The sequence below is a fragment of the Coptis chinensis genome, chromosome 2 (genome assembly GCF_015680905.1).
Source record: "Coptis chinensis isolate HL-2020 chromosome 2, ASM1568090v1, whole genome shotgun sequence".
NCBI classification, from domain to species: domain Eukaryota; kingdom Viridiplantae; phylum Streptophyta; class Magnoliopsida; order Ranunculales; family Ranunculaceae; genus Coptis; species Coptis chinensis.
Window position 1 is genome coordinate 37,077,716 of NC_141457.1, and position 17,933 is coordinate 37,095,648.

Below are 17,933 nucleotides of genomic sequence, written 5' to 3' on the forward strand. Positions count from 1 at the left end.
TGAGAGTCACTCCCTGTAAGGATGCACTCCCATGGAATGCATCGAGAAAACATAAGATGAATATTTTATAGTAAGATATTAAAGACTATATTTTAAGTCAAATTCTCCAAGAGTATGCATATAAGATGGATGATATGCTGTTAACTATATACTAATAGTCTAAATAATTAGGGATCTTTATAGAAAAACATATGAAAACATTTACCCCCAAACAAGATGAAATGATACATTTGGAGTGTAAAATGCAGAATGATAAAAGAAAGCTTATGTAAACCATCATGGAACTTATGCAGTAACCCGTCATTGAATTGTTCAAGAGAGTGTGAGTGTGGTAGTAGTTTTTCTTCATGAGGCTTAGATGATGCAACATATGGTAAACTGGGTTTTTCAACCACTTAAATAAAGGGATCATCGTATGCTCTCAATAACTCATATTCCACCTTAGATTCTATTTTCTCTTTTTTCTGGCACTTTAATCAATCCGGGGCTCTTCTCAATTGGAATAATAGTCTCGGGAGTTTGTATGTTGGGCAAATTCTCTTTACTGGAAAGGTTTAGAAAATTATGAAGGATTTCAAAGGCAATTGGCTTAATTGCGAGCTTGAGATTTCTTTGTAATGTTTTAGTGGTGCAGTCCTTCAAATTTGGTGGATATTTTATGAAGGGAGGTTGTCCTTCGAGAGGTGTTAACTCGGGGGAATGATGGTCGAGTGGTGGTTTTTCATATGATCTCGAGGACTCATAGAACTCTTCATCTAGCTTTGGCGTTTCGACAAAATTGTGGTTCCTATCGGCAATATTAAGGGTGTCATAAATTTGTTCCATCGATAAGTATTTAACGGCCAAACTAAAATTAGATCCACTTTCCACTATAGAATTTATATCCTATTTTCCAGGCACTTGATTTTCTTTGTCGTCTTTGTCATTGTCCAAGTTTGTCGAGTCATTTTCCAACACATGTTCAAGATTTTCTTCTGCCAGAGTGTTCTCATCCATGGGTGTACTAAGTCAAATGGGAGAAACTATAACTTTAGGCATGTAATCATCATAAGAACTGGAATTCACACGATAGTCAGGTGGATGGTAATGCTGTTTTAATTGGTAATAACTATCAGGATGGGCTTTAGCAATTGGCTCTGTTATAGTAACACCTTGCTTCTCTTGTTAGTTGGGGAGAATATTAGTCTCAGATGTGATATTGATTGAAGAAAACACAAGGTCGTTGCTATTTGCTAAATTTGTATTGTTTGCTCGCCCATTACGTGATAAGGTTGATCTGTGATAGATGGTAGAGTGGGAAATGAATTTGACATGAATAGTGATGTGAATGGTAATGGACTTTGGGTGAAACCACACTCTGATTGACCCGGTGGATATATGAATGATGGTTGACTATTTGTGCTGGAATTCCATGAATTGTCTGCATGATTAGAAAACTCTTGCGTGTATTGGGTACTAGGGAAATTTGAAAATTGAGGTTCGTAATCGTAATAATATTCCATAGGAGGCTCGAACTCGGTATATGATGTGCATTGAGACGCCCAATGATACGGACTACCACAACAAGAACAAGGTTCTGGGTTTGCATTGTAATTCTATGACAGTTGCATTGTTTATTGATAAGCCATGGATACTCAAACAAGCATGATGCGCAAATAGCAGAAAGTTTTTGAAAAGTTTGCATGCAATGTCTGTAGATTAGATACTTTGCCCTGTTCGAATCAAATAGTGGGCACAAATATAGGATTTTGGCTCTACAAGAGTCAAGAGGGAAGATTGCCAGTTCACCAGATGGTGTGCCACCAAGAATCTCACTCACGATATTTCTGTGGGAGGAGAGTGAGTAAGGTGGTTGGTCCACTGGAATCTGGTAGCTCTCTACTCTTTTTGTTCATTCTAAATGTTTGTCCTGATGGACATGACTATATTGGCTCTGCTTGATTGATTTTATCTTTTTAGTTTGGTCTATGTAACAAACAGTTCACGCAACGTCCGTTTTAAAGTGTGGCTTAATCCCACTTTTTGTTCTTTTAGGGCTCCGGTTTAGCCTTAGCATTAATGTAAATACGAGACTAAAATGTAAATCATACAATCATGCATGCATGCTTAGTAACATACAAGTATCCTCTTACACCTTGTAGCGAGGAGGTTTAAAAAGTACCACCCAAGGTGTACACGGTGAAGGCAACGTGGCGGGGCTGACGAAGTGTTTAGTGTCTTGCGTGTCAACCCACCATTTGAGCGTTTTCTTACGGTTACAAGTTTAATCTATCTAAGACCCACAAGTCAGGTCGAAATGTGGTAAAGCCAATAAGATATAATTGGTTGCTTTCGTGGGATAAAAACTATGAAAGCGGTAAACACGAAAAGTAACTACGTTTAGCTAATTAACTATTCACTAATGATTAATTAAATAAAATATGTAAAAGCTTAGAAAGTGTTCGTCAAAGATTGGAACTTCAACCCCCAAGTTGGGTTGAGATGTACGAGCGTGATATTACACTACTCGCCTCTAGTGGTGTCAAATGGGCTGGGCCGGGCTGGGCCGGCCCTCAAACAATGAAGCCCTCATGCTTTGAGGGCTGGGCCAGCCCTACCCTCATTTACTTTGAGGGCCGGGTCGGGTCGGGCCAATGCTTAAATCTCAAAGCCTTTACCCGCCCCTCAACCCTCCCGAGAGGGCTTGAAGGGCCGGGCTTGAGGGCCAAACATGAGGGCCGGATACTATGTTATACATTTGATTTACAAAATAAATTTAGAAACATTAGTTAAAAATGATAAAATCAAATGCACTTCACAATTAAATTTTCAAACTACTAAAAAAACTTGTTAAAGTTGTATTAGTCAATTAAGATCAATTAAATTCATTTCATAAAATATTATAATGAAATTATAAGATTGGCAAACTTAATAGATAAATGTTTTTTAAAGTGATTTTTAGCATATTAATGTTAAAATGAAATATATTAAAATTTTTTTTATTAAAATATGTGTAATAAATGTTGAGGGCCTAATGAGGGCCGGGCTTAAGGGAGGGCTTAAGTTTCGAAGTCTAGGCCCTTACCCTCCCCTCAAAGGCTTGAGGGCCGGGTCGGCCCAGCCCACGAATGTGTGAGGGCCTCATTTTGAGGGCTTTTTCAGCCCATGGGCCGGGTCGGGGCGGGCGAGCTAAGGGTTTGAGGGCCATTTTGACACCCCTACTCGCCTCGCACATCCAACCGGCCCAAGTTGGCTGAACCCCAACTTTTGGTAAGTAAACTTAAACCAAAAGACTAAACTTTTAAACTTACACTATTTTGTATTTATCCTAATTAATTAGTATTATTATTATTATTTTATTTTATTTATTTATTTATTCTTTATGTTGACTTGACTATATGATATTATCCAAACTAACATGCATAAACAACAATTAATAGAAAATAAACCCTAAACATGCTTCTAAATTAATTTTAATGTTTAACTTTACTGATGGATTACTACTTTATTTAAATTAATAATTTTTTTTAATTATTAAATTTCTTTTTTAATTGAATTTTTGGTTTTGAAAATTCAAAACTTTGCAAATCTATTTACTTTTTATCTACTCACAGTTGAATTAAAATGACTAGGGGGAATTAAAGCTAACTTACATACAAAGATTATGAGCTAACAGAATCTTCGTTGGAGAAAAGTGAGGTGCGGCGCAGGTCTGACAGGCGCGGGCACGGGCGGGCGCGGCTAAGGCATGGGTGCAGGGTTGGCAAGCACGACACGGGTCGATCAACACCGTTTTGGCTCGTTTTTCTCCAGCAGTCTCCGGTGAACCATCTCGTGCTATTCTCCGGCTCCGTTTGCTTATAAGTTTATTGGAAGTACACGAAAAAGAATCTTTAGTTACGAAAATAAAGAAAAAAACTTGAAAAACTTGAAAATAAGATTGATAAGAAGAGTTCAAATAGTGATTTTTGGCTTCATCTTCCTCCTTGTGCTTAGATCCATGACGGTGGCGCCATTTGACTGTTGGTTAGTGGGGTATTGGGTGTGTTGTTCATCTTAGATCATTTATTAGGAGGAAAGGGTTTGATGGTTGGAAAACCTCTTTCTAAACTTTCTTATCTTTCTTTAACTTGTTCTTGATGTTTAAATGGTGGAAAACACTAGTTCTTGCATTGAATGGTTAAAACATAAATAAAACTATTGATTTAATAGAGAAAACATGTTTGGAAATGGTTTAGTTGGGATAACTTGCTCACAAATTTATACTCATTTGAACATGTCAAATGAGTATGACTAGTGTTTTGGGGTTTTGATGCAAAATTAGAAGAAGTAATGAGGTAGAAGACAAGGTTGAAAACTTTTTATTGAAGATAATAAAAACTTGAATCATCCACTAAAACTTGAAGAACATGAAAACGAAAAACAAGTATATAACAAATTAAACTATTAATTAAAACATATTAACCTACTTCTAATGACCAAAGATTAATTCTAGGGTAAGGTTCTCTCTCCTCTCACTCTGGTTTATATACTTCACTAATTACATATTACAACTTTACCCTCACCCTTTAGTTTTTTTTATTTTTTATTTTTATTATTATTATTTTTTTAATTTTTTTAATTTTTAATAAGCTAGAAGTTATGGCAGACCTCAACCTGTATTAGATGAAACTCGGGGATACATAGTACCTATTCTATCTTCCTCTATTATATGATGTAACTTTGCATCTAGAGGAAGAGAAAAGAAAATGACACCCTCTTCTGGCGATCTATACAACTTTGAAAGGTAGTCGACTGCCCGATTTCCTTCTCTAAAGATATGACTAAAAGATCATTTTATAAAAGAGTTTGTAAGACATCTAATATAGGCTACCATATTAGAACAATACCATGGACATCGCTCGATGCCATTTAAGATGTTTATGGCCCCAAGTGAGTCAGAATTGAATTCCAGCTTGTCAATACCTAAATCTTGGGCCTGCTTAAGCCCAACTTCTACATCATAAATCTCCTAAAAGATAACAGAGTGCTTGGAAGAGCTGCCTACATAAGCTCGAGCTACATTCCCCAAAGCATCGCGAATTGTTCCTCCATACTGATATTAGCTTTTTTTTTACTACGTTAGAGATTTGACTCTCTAATTTGATACGAAAGCGAACTCAAAGTTCCTTACTCAGGATCTTCATTTCGTAAAGTTGGAATAAGGATTCGAACCAACCTAAAGTCGAGGACAACTACAAATTGGTTGTTACTCTTAGGGAACTAGTGAGTAAGTTTACTACTAATGCTGGGTTTCTTTCCTATACAAACATTAAAGAAAAAAAACATTAAGATTTGAAATCATGCAATTAATACAAAATACAATTTACTAAAGAAAAGGTGGAGAGCTAATCCTCCTCATGTGAAAATAACATTTAGTTGTTGATTTGAAAAGGTTCATTTGATTCTTCCTAGACTCATAGACAAGCCCTAATGGAAGAAAACTTGATCCCTAGCATGTATGGCTCATTAAAGAGTTCATACATGCTAGCAAGTGGAACCAAGCATTGACTTATCTCTAAGCTCATTACTTTGATTCCTAACTAGACACTACACCAACTATCATTTTGGGATAGGATGCAGGTCTAGTTGTTCTTCCTAACAACCTGCCAAGCCAAATGATTTCCAGAAATTCCCCTTATGTCTCGAATTGTTCCGAAATTTCAAACTTGGAATTTCGATTCGGTTTAACTCCAAATTGAACCAATGAGATATCAAAACGATCGGCATTAAAAATTCCATCCACTAGAATATGACATAATCACATTCAAACTCATTTTTTTTTAAATTTTATTTTATTTTTATTTATTTACACTTTTATATACAAATGTACAAGACGAAAGGAACGTGTTAACAACACCGAAAATCCAAATAAAACAACACATCACAACAGCTTAACAAAGGCAACTTTCATGTCGGCTCGGGCTTAACCCAATCCCGCCGACCGGTGTGGCTTAACCTTTATGTTATAGAGGCCTAGGGTTCAGGACGGTACCATCCCTGACCAATGTGCAATGGTCTAGTAATAATATTACCCTTAGTACATATGGTATAGCCTAAAACCGCCCCTTGATATAGTCACATAGAAAACCAATCGGGGTTGGCCTGGTGGAATCCATTACCTGCACGAACTAGGAAATGTCCGATGTTGCATATCACAACTTTCTTTGGGCACCATGCTTGATGCTAAGGGAAAAACGAGTATATACATGTTGAGTCTTTTAACGTCAGATCCTTAAGACGAATGTGAGTCTTTTAACGTCAGATCCTCAAGACGAATGTGAGTCTTTTAACATCAGATCCTCAAGACGAATAGGAGTCTTTTAACGTCAGATCCTCAAGACGAATCCCAACCTGTGGGAACAACGGGACGACGACGAAGTTTATCCTGGCCGAGCTGTTGTCGACAATAATATACCTTATACCGCTCATCTCGGATAGAGGATCAAGACACGACAGAAAGGAGTTTGCCGGTTCATACACCACCCCATCCTTTTAAGCCGCCGCTTCCGAAAGCAAAAGTACTACGACCATTACCTATTCGAGATGGGTGAGATTTGGACCAAATGATGAGTTGGAGTTCGCGAGGAAGAGAATAGAAAAGGGAGGAGAAAGAAGGAGTTGAAATTTTTGGTACCCATTGTTTTCCAGGAGGCACGTTTTCTCGATTATCAGAAGACATTTATACTCAGTTCTGAAGTAGAGTTTTTTGTGGACTATGGTTCCGGCGCTTGCAACCACACACTCTAGGGATTTAAAGAAAAGAAAATAGAAGAGGGCACGGCTACCCAAATGGTGTACTTTCTCTGTTTAAACACATGGAAAGAAGTACACCATCGAATCTATTAGTCTATGTAGACTGGGTTATTGAGAAGAGTCTCTTCAACATCTGGAGAGCGCAACTCATGATAATGTTTAAGGCGTTGGCCATTTACTTGAAATTCGCTATCATCATTTACGTTTTTCAAAGAAATAGCCCCATAAGGGGTGACAGCAGAGACTGTGAAAGGACCAGACCATCGAGTCTTTAATTTTCCTGGAAAAATGTGTAATCTTGATTTGTACAACAAATTTTTTTGACCTACTTTGAATTCTTTTCTCAATATGTGCTTGTCATGCACTCTTTTCATGTTGGCTTTATAGGATTTCGAGAGATCATAGGCATCACTCCGAATTTTCTCAAGCTCATTTAACTGCAATTTTTTCTTCGCGCCTGCTGCGTTAGTATTATAATTGAGGCTTTTGATGACCCATAGAGCACGGTGCTCAAGTTCAACCGGCAGATGACAAGGTTTTCGAAAAACGAGGCGATAAGGAGACATCCCTATATGTGTCTTAAAAGCTGTTTTGTATGCCCACAAGGCATCAGATAATCGTAGAGACCAGTCTTTTCTAGATGGATTGACAGTTTTTTCCAAAATGGATTTGATCTCTCGATTAGAGACTTCTACTTGACCACTGGTTTGAGGATGATACGGAGTTGCCACTTTGTGCGTGACTCCATATTTCTTTACTAATGATTCAAAAATTTTATTGCAGAAATGTTTTCCCCCATCACTAATTATAGCTTTTGGAACACCAAATCGAGAGAAAATATTTTCTTTTACAAACAAAATGACAGTTTTATGATCATTAGCACGACATGCCAATGTCTCAATCCATTTTGACACGTAGTCAACTGCTACTAGTATGTATAGGAAGCCATGTGAATTTGGAAATAGACCCATGAAGTCGATGCCCCATACATCAAAGATTTCCACAATTAAAATGGGATTTAAGGGCATCATATTGCGTTGAGTAATGCGTCCTAGCTGCTGGCAGCGATTGCATGCTTTGCAATGTTCATGTGCATCTTTAAACAGTGTTGGCCAATAGAATCCACATTGTAGGACCTTGGCCGCAGTTTTCTTACCACTAAAATGACCACCACAAGATTGTTCATGACAGAAGGATAACACATCATTGTGTTCCCAATCGGGGATGCGACGGCGGATTAGTTGGTCGGAACAATACTTGAAGAGGTAGGGATCATCCCAGAAATAAAATTTCACAGTGGATAAGAACTTTTTCCGGTCATTACGAGACCAAGATGAAGGGACTTCTTCGGTAACTAAGTAATTTACTATGTCGGCCGTACCAAGGAGGCGAAAAAATAGAGTACAAGTGTTCATCCGGAAAGAATCACGGATAGGTTCAGATCGGTATCAACATCAATCGACAAGTCGCGGATAAATGGTCGCAACCACATTTTCAAGCAACCTTTTTTATCTCTAATTTCTAGAGTAAACTCTTGCAAAAGGAGAATCCATCGGATCAACCTTTGTTTTGCATCTTTTTTCGCTAATAGATAACGAAGTGCCGCTTGGTCAGTGTAGACAATAGTTGGAGAACCCACTAGGTAAGGACGAAACTTATCCAAAGCATATACAACGGCGAGAAACTCTTTCTCAGTGGTGGTATAGTTACGTTGAGCTTCATTAAGGGTTTTACTCGCATAGTAAATGACAACTGGCTTATCTTCTTGGCGTTGCCCCTAGTACGACTCAATAGCACGATTCGCCGCGTCACACATTAATTCAAAAGGTTTAGACCAATCAGGTGGTTGAATTATGGGAGCGGTAGTTAATGCATTTTTTAAAATTTCAAAGGCTTGTTTGCAATTGAAACTGAAATAAAAAACGACATCTTTAAGCAGGAGATTGGTTAAAGGTCGAAAGCAACCTTTGAGAAATCTTGAATAAATCTCCTATAGAAACCTCGCGTGTCCTAAAAAATGCGAATGTCTCGAACTGATTTTGGTATAGGAAGTGAAGCAATTTTTTCTATCTTAGCTTTGTCGACTTCGATTCCGTCCTTTGAAACGATATGTCCCAAAACTATTCCTTTTGTCACCATGAAATGACATTTTTCCCAATTAAGAACAAGGTTTTTCTCTGCACAACGTGTAAAGACTTTTTCAAGATTTGATAGACAACTATCGAAAGAATCTCCATATATGGAGAAGTCATCCATGAACACTTCCATAAAACGTTCAACCATATCACTGAAAATATGAAGCATGCAGCGTTGGAAAGTACCAGGTGCATTACAAAGGCCGGAAGGCATTCGTTTATATGCAAATGTACCAAATGGACAGGTGAACGTGGTCTTGTCTTGATTAGCAGGGTCTATGACTATCTGAAAATAACCTTAATAACCATCAAGAAAACAGTAATATGCATGACCAGCTAAATGTTCGAGCATCTGATCGATGAATGGGAGTGGAAAGTGATCCTTACGAGTGACGACATTAAGTTTGCGATAATTAATGCATATTTGCCATTTTACTGGGATACGAGCGGAAATGCATTCATCTTTATCATTTCTCACAACTGTAATGCCAGATTTCTTGGGAACAACGTGTATTGGACTTACCCAAACACTATCAGAGATAGGGTAAATAATACCCGCATCGAGTAATTTTAAAACTTCCTCTCGTACCACATCTTTTATGGTAGGGTTTAGTCGACGCCGTGGTTCACGCGACGTCTTAGCATTTTCTTCAAGGTGTATGCGATGGGTGCACACAGTAGGTGCAATGCCTTTAATGTCATCGAGGGACCATCCAATAGCAGAACGATGTTGTTGAATGACATTAATTAAACGAGCTTCCTGATCGTCAGTTAATTGTGAAGAAATGATAACTGGGTGACGACCATTTGGATCAAGCTGTACGTATTTTAATTCCGAAGGAAGAGGTTTTAAATCAGGGGTGGGCGGAGTGGGTATTAAAGATTCTTGAGGAAAGTCATCATCTATGCAGTAAACAGATTGATGTTCATCCAAGTTATCGACATTTACCGTCGTAGGGTCAAATAATGGTATTGACTCTAATAACTCATTTACTTATTGTGTATAATCATCGTCCTCAAACTCGGATTCGCTAAATGAAAGAAATTGGTACACTTCATTTTCTAGAAACGAGTTTGTTAAATACTCTTGCGGAATGCTGTCAACCCTATTCACCTCACCATCAATGTCGCTCGAATTTGTTTCATCAATTTGAACACATTTACCTCTACCGATAGATTTCGAAGGACATGGTCATTGAACCATCCCTACAGCTTAATAAGAGCATTAGCAGTTGCTAGGAACGGACGCCCAAAGATGATAGGAATGGAATCACATGCAACTTCGTATCCAAAATAACAAAGTCTACAGGATAGAAGAAGTCTTGGACTTTTACGAGGACGTTTTCCACAATTCCTTTTGGATACTTTATGGAACGATCGGCTAACTGTAGAGTCATGGTGGTAGGTTTGAGCTCATGAAGACCTAGTTGTTTAAATAAGTAATATGGAAGTAAGTTCACACTAGCTCCTAGGTCTAGTAGCGCAGTAGCCGTATATTTGTCACCTAAGGTGCATGGAACCGTTGGTCTACCAGGGTCTTTGTATTTGACTATACCATTGTGTTCTGTGATGGATGGAAACTGTTCGGTGAGGAACGCTTGTTGAGGAACATTAGTTCTCCTTTTTGTGGTGCACATATCTTTCAGAAATTTTGCATGTTGTGGTAATAGTTTTAAGGCATCGAGAAAAGGCAAGTTGATCGTCAAATTTTTAAAAGTCTCTCGAATTTCAGCAAAATTCTCATCAGGTTTATTCTTTGCCAAGCGTGCAGGAAACGGTGCCTTAGGACGGAATTTGGAAAAGGGGTCTTCTTGCTTATTTCCTAAATTCTGAGATGTTGATTGTGTTTGATCTGGTGAATCGGCCGTAGGTTCATTATTAGAAATAGGTTCATTGGAACCTTCGGATTCCTTTGGTTGATCATCTGGCATACGTATTTGATTGTCTACCTTTTTTCCAGATCGTAGAGGAGTGATTGCATGCACCTCACCTTGATTGGAGGTGCTTGTACCAGGTGCATTAGTAAGTTCAAAGGCTGTGTTTGCTGGTTTAGGGTTTGGAACTGCTTGTCCAAGAAACACGCCTTTCTGACTCTTTTCTTGCGCCAATTATTGAAGTGATTGTTGGATAGACGTTAAAATTTGAGACTGTTGGTTCATGTAGGCTAAGAAAGTCTCGTTTGACCTATCCGAAACGGGTTGCGCAGGTTGTGCAACAGGTAGTAGTTCACGATTATTGCTGAGAAGTTGTTGATTATAGTTGGGATCTGGATTAGCTGGAACAAGGCTGCGATTGGTTTGATAGTTAGCATTGGAATTATTTTGAAATTGACCTTGTTGGTATTGTTGATTATTTCCTTGGCGGTATGGAATAAAATTGTTGGTAGGTCGAATAGGTGGAATAGCGAAACCTGGAGGAGCCCCCATTTGTTGGTTATTTTGGCGCCAAACGAAATTCGGATGTTGTCTCCACGGTGCATTGGGAATGTTGAATGCACATGCCTCCTCCGATTGTTTAGTAGGGGAAGCATATAACAAGGGACAATATGCATCAGGATGGTCAGGACTAAGACAAAGGACACATGGGTTCAACGTTCATGACTGGTTTTGGTAGTTGATCGTTTACTTGAACTGCAAGGGCATCTACTTTTTTAGTTAGGGATTCTATCAAATTTTTTATTTCGGGATCGGGTTTTACCTCAAAAATAGATGTGGCCTTTGTAACATTGTCCTTTGATGACCGAGACGACTTAGTGTTACCCCAGTGTGTACCTTTTTTCGCTTGTTTTTCAAGAAAAGTATAAGCTTCGGTAGCTCCTTTGTCCATGAAGCAACCGCCGTTCATTATATCAAGAGTTTCTTTTTGATGATCAGAAAGACCATTAAAGAATGAACGAACAAGGACAGCTTTGTCCAGTTGGTGATGAGGACATTCTAACAGAAGATCAGTAAAACGACTCCATGCTTCTGTAAAGGATTCATGAGGATTTTGACGAAAGAATTGAATTTTCTGAAGCATTTCAGTTGTTTTTTTTTAGTGTAAAACTGAAGCATGAAAGCTTGAACTAGTCTATTCCATGTATCTATGGACTGTGGCTGTTGTCCTGCTAGCCAGATTAATGATTTTTCCGCTAAAGTGAATGGAAACAGTCGAAGCAAGAGTTGTTCCTTAGAGACTGCTGGATGGTGAAATGTTGTTGCCACTTGTTGAAGCCTACGAAGATGATTGTAAGGTTTTTCGTGCTCCAAACCATGATATATAGGTAAGAAACTGAAAACGTTTGGGGATATGAAAATCACCGACAATGTCCTCAAGTTTGATCACGGGAAGAAGGTCCTTCCATGTAATGCAAAGATAGAAGTCCGAGAGGGCTTCTCTGGCCGATGGAGGATCGTCGGCCATAATGACGAAGTTGATGGCGGCGAAGGATTGTGATGAAGGTAATTAGCGAAGAAGAACAATTTTTAGGTGAGAACTTACGCAATTGCTTATCGTATTTTTTTCGACGATAGGTATGTTCAATTTCTTTAGTGGAACCAGACCTTAATCTCATGCAAGCATAAAATTAGATCTAACTGACAGAAGGAATTTAGTAGGACTCGAATTTTATTATTATCTTAAGCATTAGAGTTGAAGAACATATGCCTAAACTGCTGCTAACGTAGCAGTGAAGCTAGGAATACGTGTGCATAAACCAACAGCCAGGTCACAAGAGAGATATGAGGGAGGCTTTCCATGCAAGCACGGTTCTAATTAAGTAACCTCAATCTTTCAAGTTTCCTAGATACCATTGGAATATGATTAAGATTTATGGAATTAAAATTTATGCAAAGGCGGTATTAATTTTAATTAATTAATTAATTTTTTTTTTTTTTTAAAGATTTATGCAAGGGTTAAAATACAAACATGCAAATACGATCTACTCATACAATACTAGGTGCAGTAGCATGTGAAGATACTCTACTCATACGTATAGCTATACGAATAGGCAAGCTTGAGTCATCGATAAATACTTCCATAACGCATTGCAAATATACATCAATAATAATGATATGTACGCTTAATTTGTAAATCGATATTACGAAACGATATATCAACAAGATATGAGCAAATTTGAATCACTCATAATTATCTAAATACATTAGCATTAGCATGCTTAATATAGTATACATAACAGTAATAATAATACGACAAAAAACTAAACATGCAAAGTATTATACATAAACTAAAAATACGACTCTTGTATTGCATAATAATTCGATTTCGACAATACTCATTGAGATTATGAAAGTGTCATATAGAGAGCAGCTTTACCCCGTAGGGTTTAGAAACAACTTACCCAACTCAGATTTTAACCCTCGTTGGAATGTTCTCATCTTTCTTGACAAAATCGATTTATTAAACAACACCATTTTCGAAAATGATGATTTTGGAGGGGAAAATAGTTGATTTTGACCTCGAAAATGACCTCCACCGACAGTGTGCGCGCCATCGAGATCTTTCCGAATTGAACTCACACACGTGATTCAGAGAACCATAGCCAAAGTTATGGCCAAAATACCAAAACACATCTTAATTACTATGTATAACTCCTAAGTTATAGATGCTAACATGCAAATAATCACTCATTCAGTAATATATATGCTAAACATGGTTATATATATATATATATATATATATATATATATATATATATATATATATATATATATATATACGGTTAACTGATCATGAATTACATATTAATGTATATATACATACAAATGTATATATATATATTCACAGGCGTATTCACATGATTCATGCATATTATTAACCTAATACGCAAAATATAGTCCATTAACTACAACATAATAACTACATACATGTGAAGCATGCAAAAATATTTAAAATTTGGAACCTGCAAGCTTCCCGCAAGTCCACCAAATAAAAGAAACGTGCACAACAGACCAAATGTTTCACAGTAAGCTTAGTGATTGTTGTAGCCTAGTTTCCAGGTCCTAGCATTTGGAACCTGTCAGTTCAACCAAAACCGGAATGTTTATCAGTAGCAAAAATGCGGGAAATTTAAAAAAAAAACGAAGAAAACATAAGAAAAAGAAATATATGAAAGGATGAGCGTGGGGGGTTTCCCCTTGGAGCAATTCCAGTTTGCAAGCACAGGTCCTTGGGTCTTTAGAATGGCAGCGTCGCCATTTTGATATTAGCTTTTTTTACTACGTTAGAGATTTGACTCTCTAATTTGATCTAAAAGTTTAACTCAAAGTTCCTTACTCACGATCTTCGTTTCAGTAAAGTTGGAATAAGGATTGAACCAACCTAAAGTCTAGGACAACTACAAATTGGTTGTTACTCTTAGGGAACTAGTGAGTAAGTTTACTACTAATCTTTGGGTTTCTTTCCTATACAAACATTAAAGAAAAAAAACATTAAGATTTGAAATCATGCAATTAATACAAAATACAATTTACTAAAGAAAAGGTGGAGAGCTAATCCTCCTCATGTGAAAATAACATTTAGTTGTTGATTTGAAAAGGTTCATTTGATTCTTCCTAGACTCATAGACAAGCCCTAATGGAAGAAAACTTGATCCCTAGCATGTATGGCTCATTAAAGAGTTCATACATGCTAGCAAGTGGAACCAAACATTGACTTATCTCGAAGCTCATTACTTTGATTCCTAACTAGACACTACACCAACTATCATTTTGGGATAGGATGCAGGTCTAGTTGTTCTTCCTAACAACCTACCAAGCCAACCACAAATATTCTCCCTCACATGAGATGGATTAACTCCCCAAAAGAGAAGTTAGCTCATGATCCTTGGGATGATGAATTACAAGCTAGAAGAACAAAAAGAGAGAGAAAGAAGAAGAAGAAAACCAATTAAACTCACTTGCTTTTTATTTTCTAGAAGAAAACTAAGGTTTCCTCCATTAAAAACTATTACAAGCTTTCTTACAAAAACTAAAACTAAAAACTAAAAATGGCTAAGGAACTAAAATAATACAAGGTAAGGAAAATAAGTCAAGGGAGTAAATGGAGTGTCCCCCCCCCCCTTGTTTTGTTTTCTTCTCCATTTGAGAGACATCTCATTTCCTCCCATGTGAAACATCAAACCACATTTACTTCATTTTTATCCACCACATTAAAACAAAGTGACACCTTGCCTTTTTTTCACTATTAACACATAATCTAATTAATTACATGCAAGGTGTCAACTTTGCACCAATAATTTGTCATTTTTGTCTTGACATTCTCCATGATTGATGACTCATCCAATCTTGTGGGCGCGCATGGTGGGTCCTATGTGTAGTCCAGTGGCGGTCCGGTCTTTGGGCAATTTTACAACTTCCCGCCTATGCGTAGAGTTCATCGCCCTGATTGTCTGAGCAGCTTACTTGTCGCATTCGGAGTCCTGGTTCAAGAGGTAGGAGCTTCGGAAGTTTGATGCTTCTGTGCGGATTTGGAAGAATTCATATATATGTCATTCCTCGTGCTTTATTGCAGGTTTAAACCATATTTCCATGTTTACTGCGAATACCTGCAAAAGTATGAAAACATATTTATTTCATGATTATTAAACACATAGTTAACCAAATTTATATATCTCAACGGGGTTTCATAATACACTTTTGGGTGCTTATCACATACCCATTTCTAGTTTGCTAGACAGATCCGTTAATGTTAAGCATGAAAGCTCCCTGTTCAGTTGGCTTCCACTTGCACCAAAGAACTTCCTGATGTTTGAAATTTAGTTGGAGTCCCAGCCTGGTTACAAGTGCTCAAAGGGTATAAGAATCTTTGACTTCTGACAGGTTCTTCTGAAGATATAGCTTCATTGAGGCCATAATCTTTGTGCTTAGCTGTTAGGAAGTTAGTGAAATGTTCTTCTTCTTCCGTCTATTTCTTTCACACCAGAGTTCATGTTCAGTGGCTCCAACAAAGACTTTAAATATATTGACACAAGTGGAGCTTTGTCTACATAGCCTGAAAATGTTGTACCATTCCGAAGTAGAGTCTTAAACAAGATCCCCTAGTCTAATGTTGTTTTTCACAATGGCCCATACTTGTTTGGAGTACTGACAATCGAAGAACAAATGCTTTGATTACTTAGAAGAGTTACCGCAGAGACTGCATTCAGAGAATTGCACGGTCTTCTTCTGTATCAATCTATCTTGAGTAGGAAGGCAGTTTGAAAGCAATTGTCATAAGGTAAAAGAGAATTTCGGAATAGAGAGTTTGCCCCAAACAACTCTGTACCATTTTACCTTTGGTCTCACTTTTAGCAGAACCGTATATGCTGATTTGACTGAAAAGTCACCTGAGCTGCTCGGTGACCAGATTACTTCATCTTTATCGAGAAAGCGATTCACTATAGTACCCAAGATGAGATTTTTCAGGGAGCTATCAGAAATAGACGTCACCAGTGAGGACCAGTTGCCTTGGTCCAAGATTTCACTAACCTTTGCGTCAACAGGGAGAGTGAAGGAGTTTCTCACTACTGTTGATTCCCAAAGAGACTTACTTGAACACCATGGGTCGTGCCAGAAAAGCGTGTTAGTCCTATCTGCAATAACATATCGAACAAAATTTCGAGCAATGTTTCTATGCTTCAAAACCCCCTCCATACCCAAGAGCAGCTTGCCAGTGTTTTCATAGTCCAAAAGAAGGACTTCTTTATCTGTTGGCTCCATGTCCAGTTTGACCACAGTGAGCCATCTTTTACAACAATTCTGAAAATCAAGCCACAATAAGCAGCTTTGTTCCAAGTTCTTACATCAATCATACCTAGACCACCTTGATATTTAGCATTCCTCAATACTTCATGTATTTAGCCCTCACCCTTTAGTAATAAGACACATTGTACAAATTTTCAGTATTTTAAAATTCTCAAAATCTTTCCCCTTTTCAACCTCTCTTTCTCAAAACTTTCAAAATTTTTCCAAAAATGTCTTCTATTAAGAACAAAAACCCTCTACCTAGCAAGACTAGATGGATCAATTTCAATGACCATGTGCAAGCACTTCCTAGAGAACTGCGACTGAAGATATGGACACATATACCAAAAACCATTCCTAGTTTGGGTAAGAGTTCATATGCACGAAAAAGACACGCTATGAGAGAAGGCTGGTGCTCGAACTATCAAACACCAACTTGCCTTGGTCTTCAACCTTATAGTGAAAATTCAGTTTTCAAGGTTTTCATGTGCCAGCCACTTGCCCACAGAGCGTAGCTAAAAAGACTAATCCAACCATCTGGTTGGGATTGACTAAAGTTTTCAAAAACTTCAATAAGTCTTGGGAATTTGACTTAAAATGACCCACCTTTTTAAAATTTCTATTCATCAATATTCAAAACCCAAAAAAAAAAAAATAATTAAAATTTACCTTCTTTTGTTTGTATATATTTCCCTTAAATTCTTTTTCGTTTCTTTCCTTTACCTTATTTTCATCCAACATTGGATGTGAGTGTACCTTATATCATTGCGTAGCATTTTCGATGCTGATCATTTTGGTACCTCACAGGTCAGAATCGGTTGGGTAATGAAGAGCGAATATGCTTTCGAAGTTGTCAAAGCACTAAGGACATGACTAGAATTACATGATTGCATTTGGACTTGGGCCCAAATTCTAAACAACTTGAAAAGGCACATGCCATCAAATCCTTTATATATCATGCGACCACGCGACCTACCTATCGCCCCCAAAAAAAGCCAAACCCTAGCCACACCATACCAGCGCACACTACGCGATTGCCCATCCAACTTCAACCCCACCACTCCAAAATTTTATAGTAAGCTCCATTTTCAACCCTCATTACAACTAACCACCCCGATTCCATAAACTCCTACCCAAAATGGCTCGAGTCTTAAAATCGTGCCGGAGCAAAATTTTGAACCCTTCTTCAATTCCGATCTGTTTGAAGTGCACTTCAAGGCTGAGATTATAAGAAGAGGATGGGAATCTCTTGTTTTGATGGGGGACACGAGTTATTTTCCCTCTCTCACCTTTTCATTTTACA

The 17,933-nt window shown here is 37.7% G+C and overlaps 1 protein-coding gene across 1 annotated transcript; it reads right to left on the reverse strand.

The window, feature by feature from the left end:
• Positions 1–16,117: 16,117 nt before the first annotated feature.
• LOC147515930 (uncharacterized) lies at positions 16,118–16,606 on the reverse strand. The gene has a single exon (XM_086593103.1). It carries the CDS (start codon positions 16,604–16,606, stop codon positions 16,118–16,120), a length of 489 nt encoding a protein of 162 aa, XP_086449229.1.
• Positions 16,607–17,933: the final 1,327 nt, after the last annotated feature.

Bases quoted from the DNA above. Each gene is read 5' to 3' on its own strand.
- LOC147515930 (XM_086593103.1), bottom strand. From the start codon at position 16,606: ATGGAGCCAACAGATAAAGAAGTCCTTCTTTTGGACTATGAAAACACT.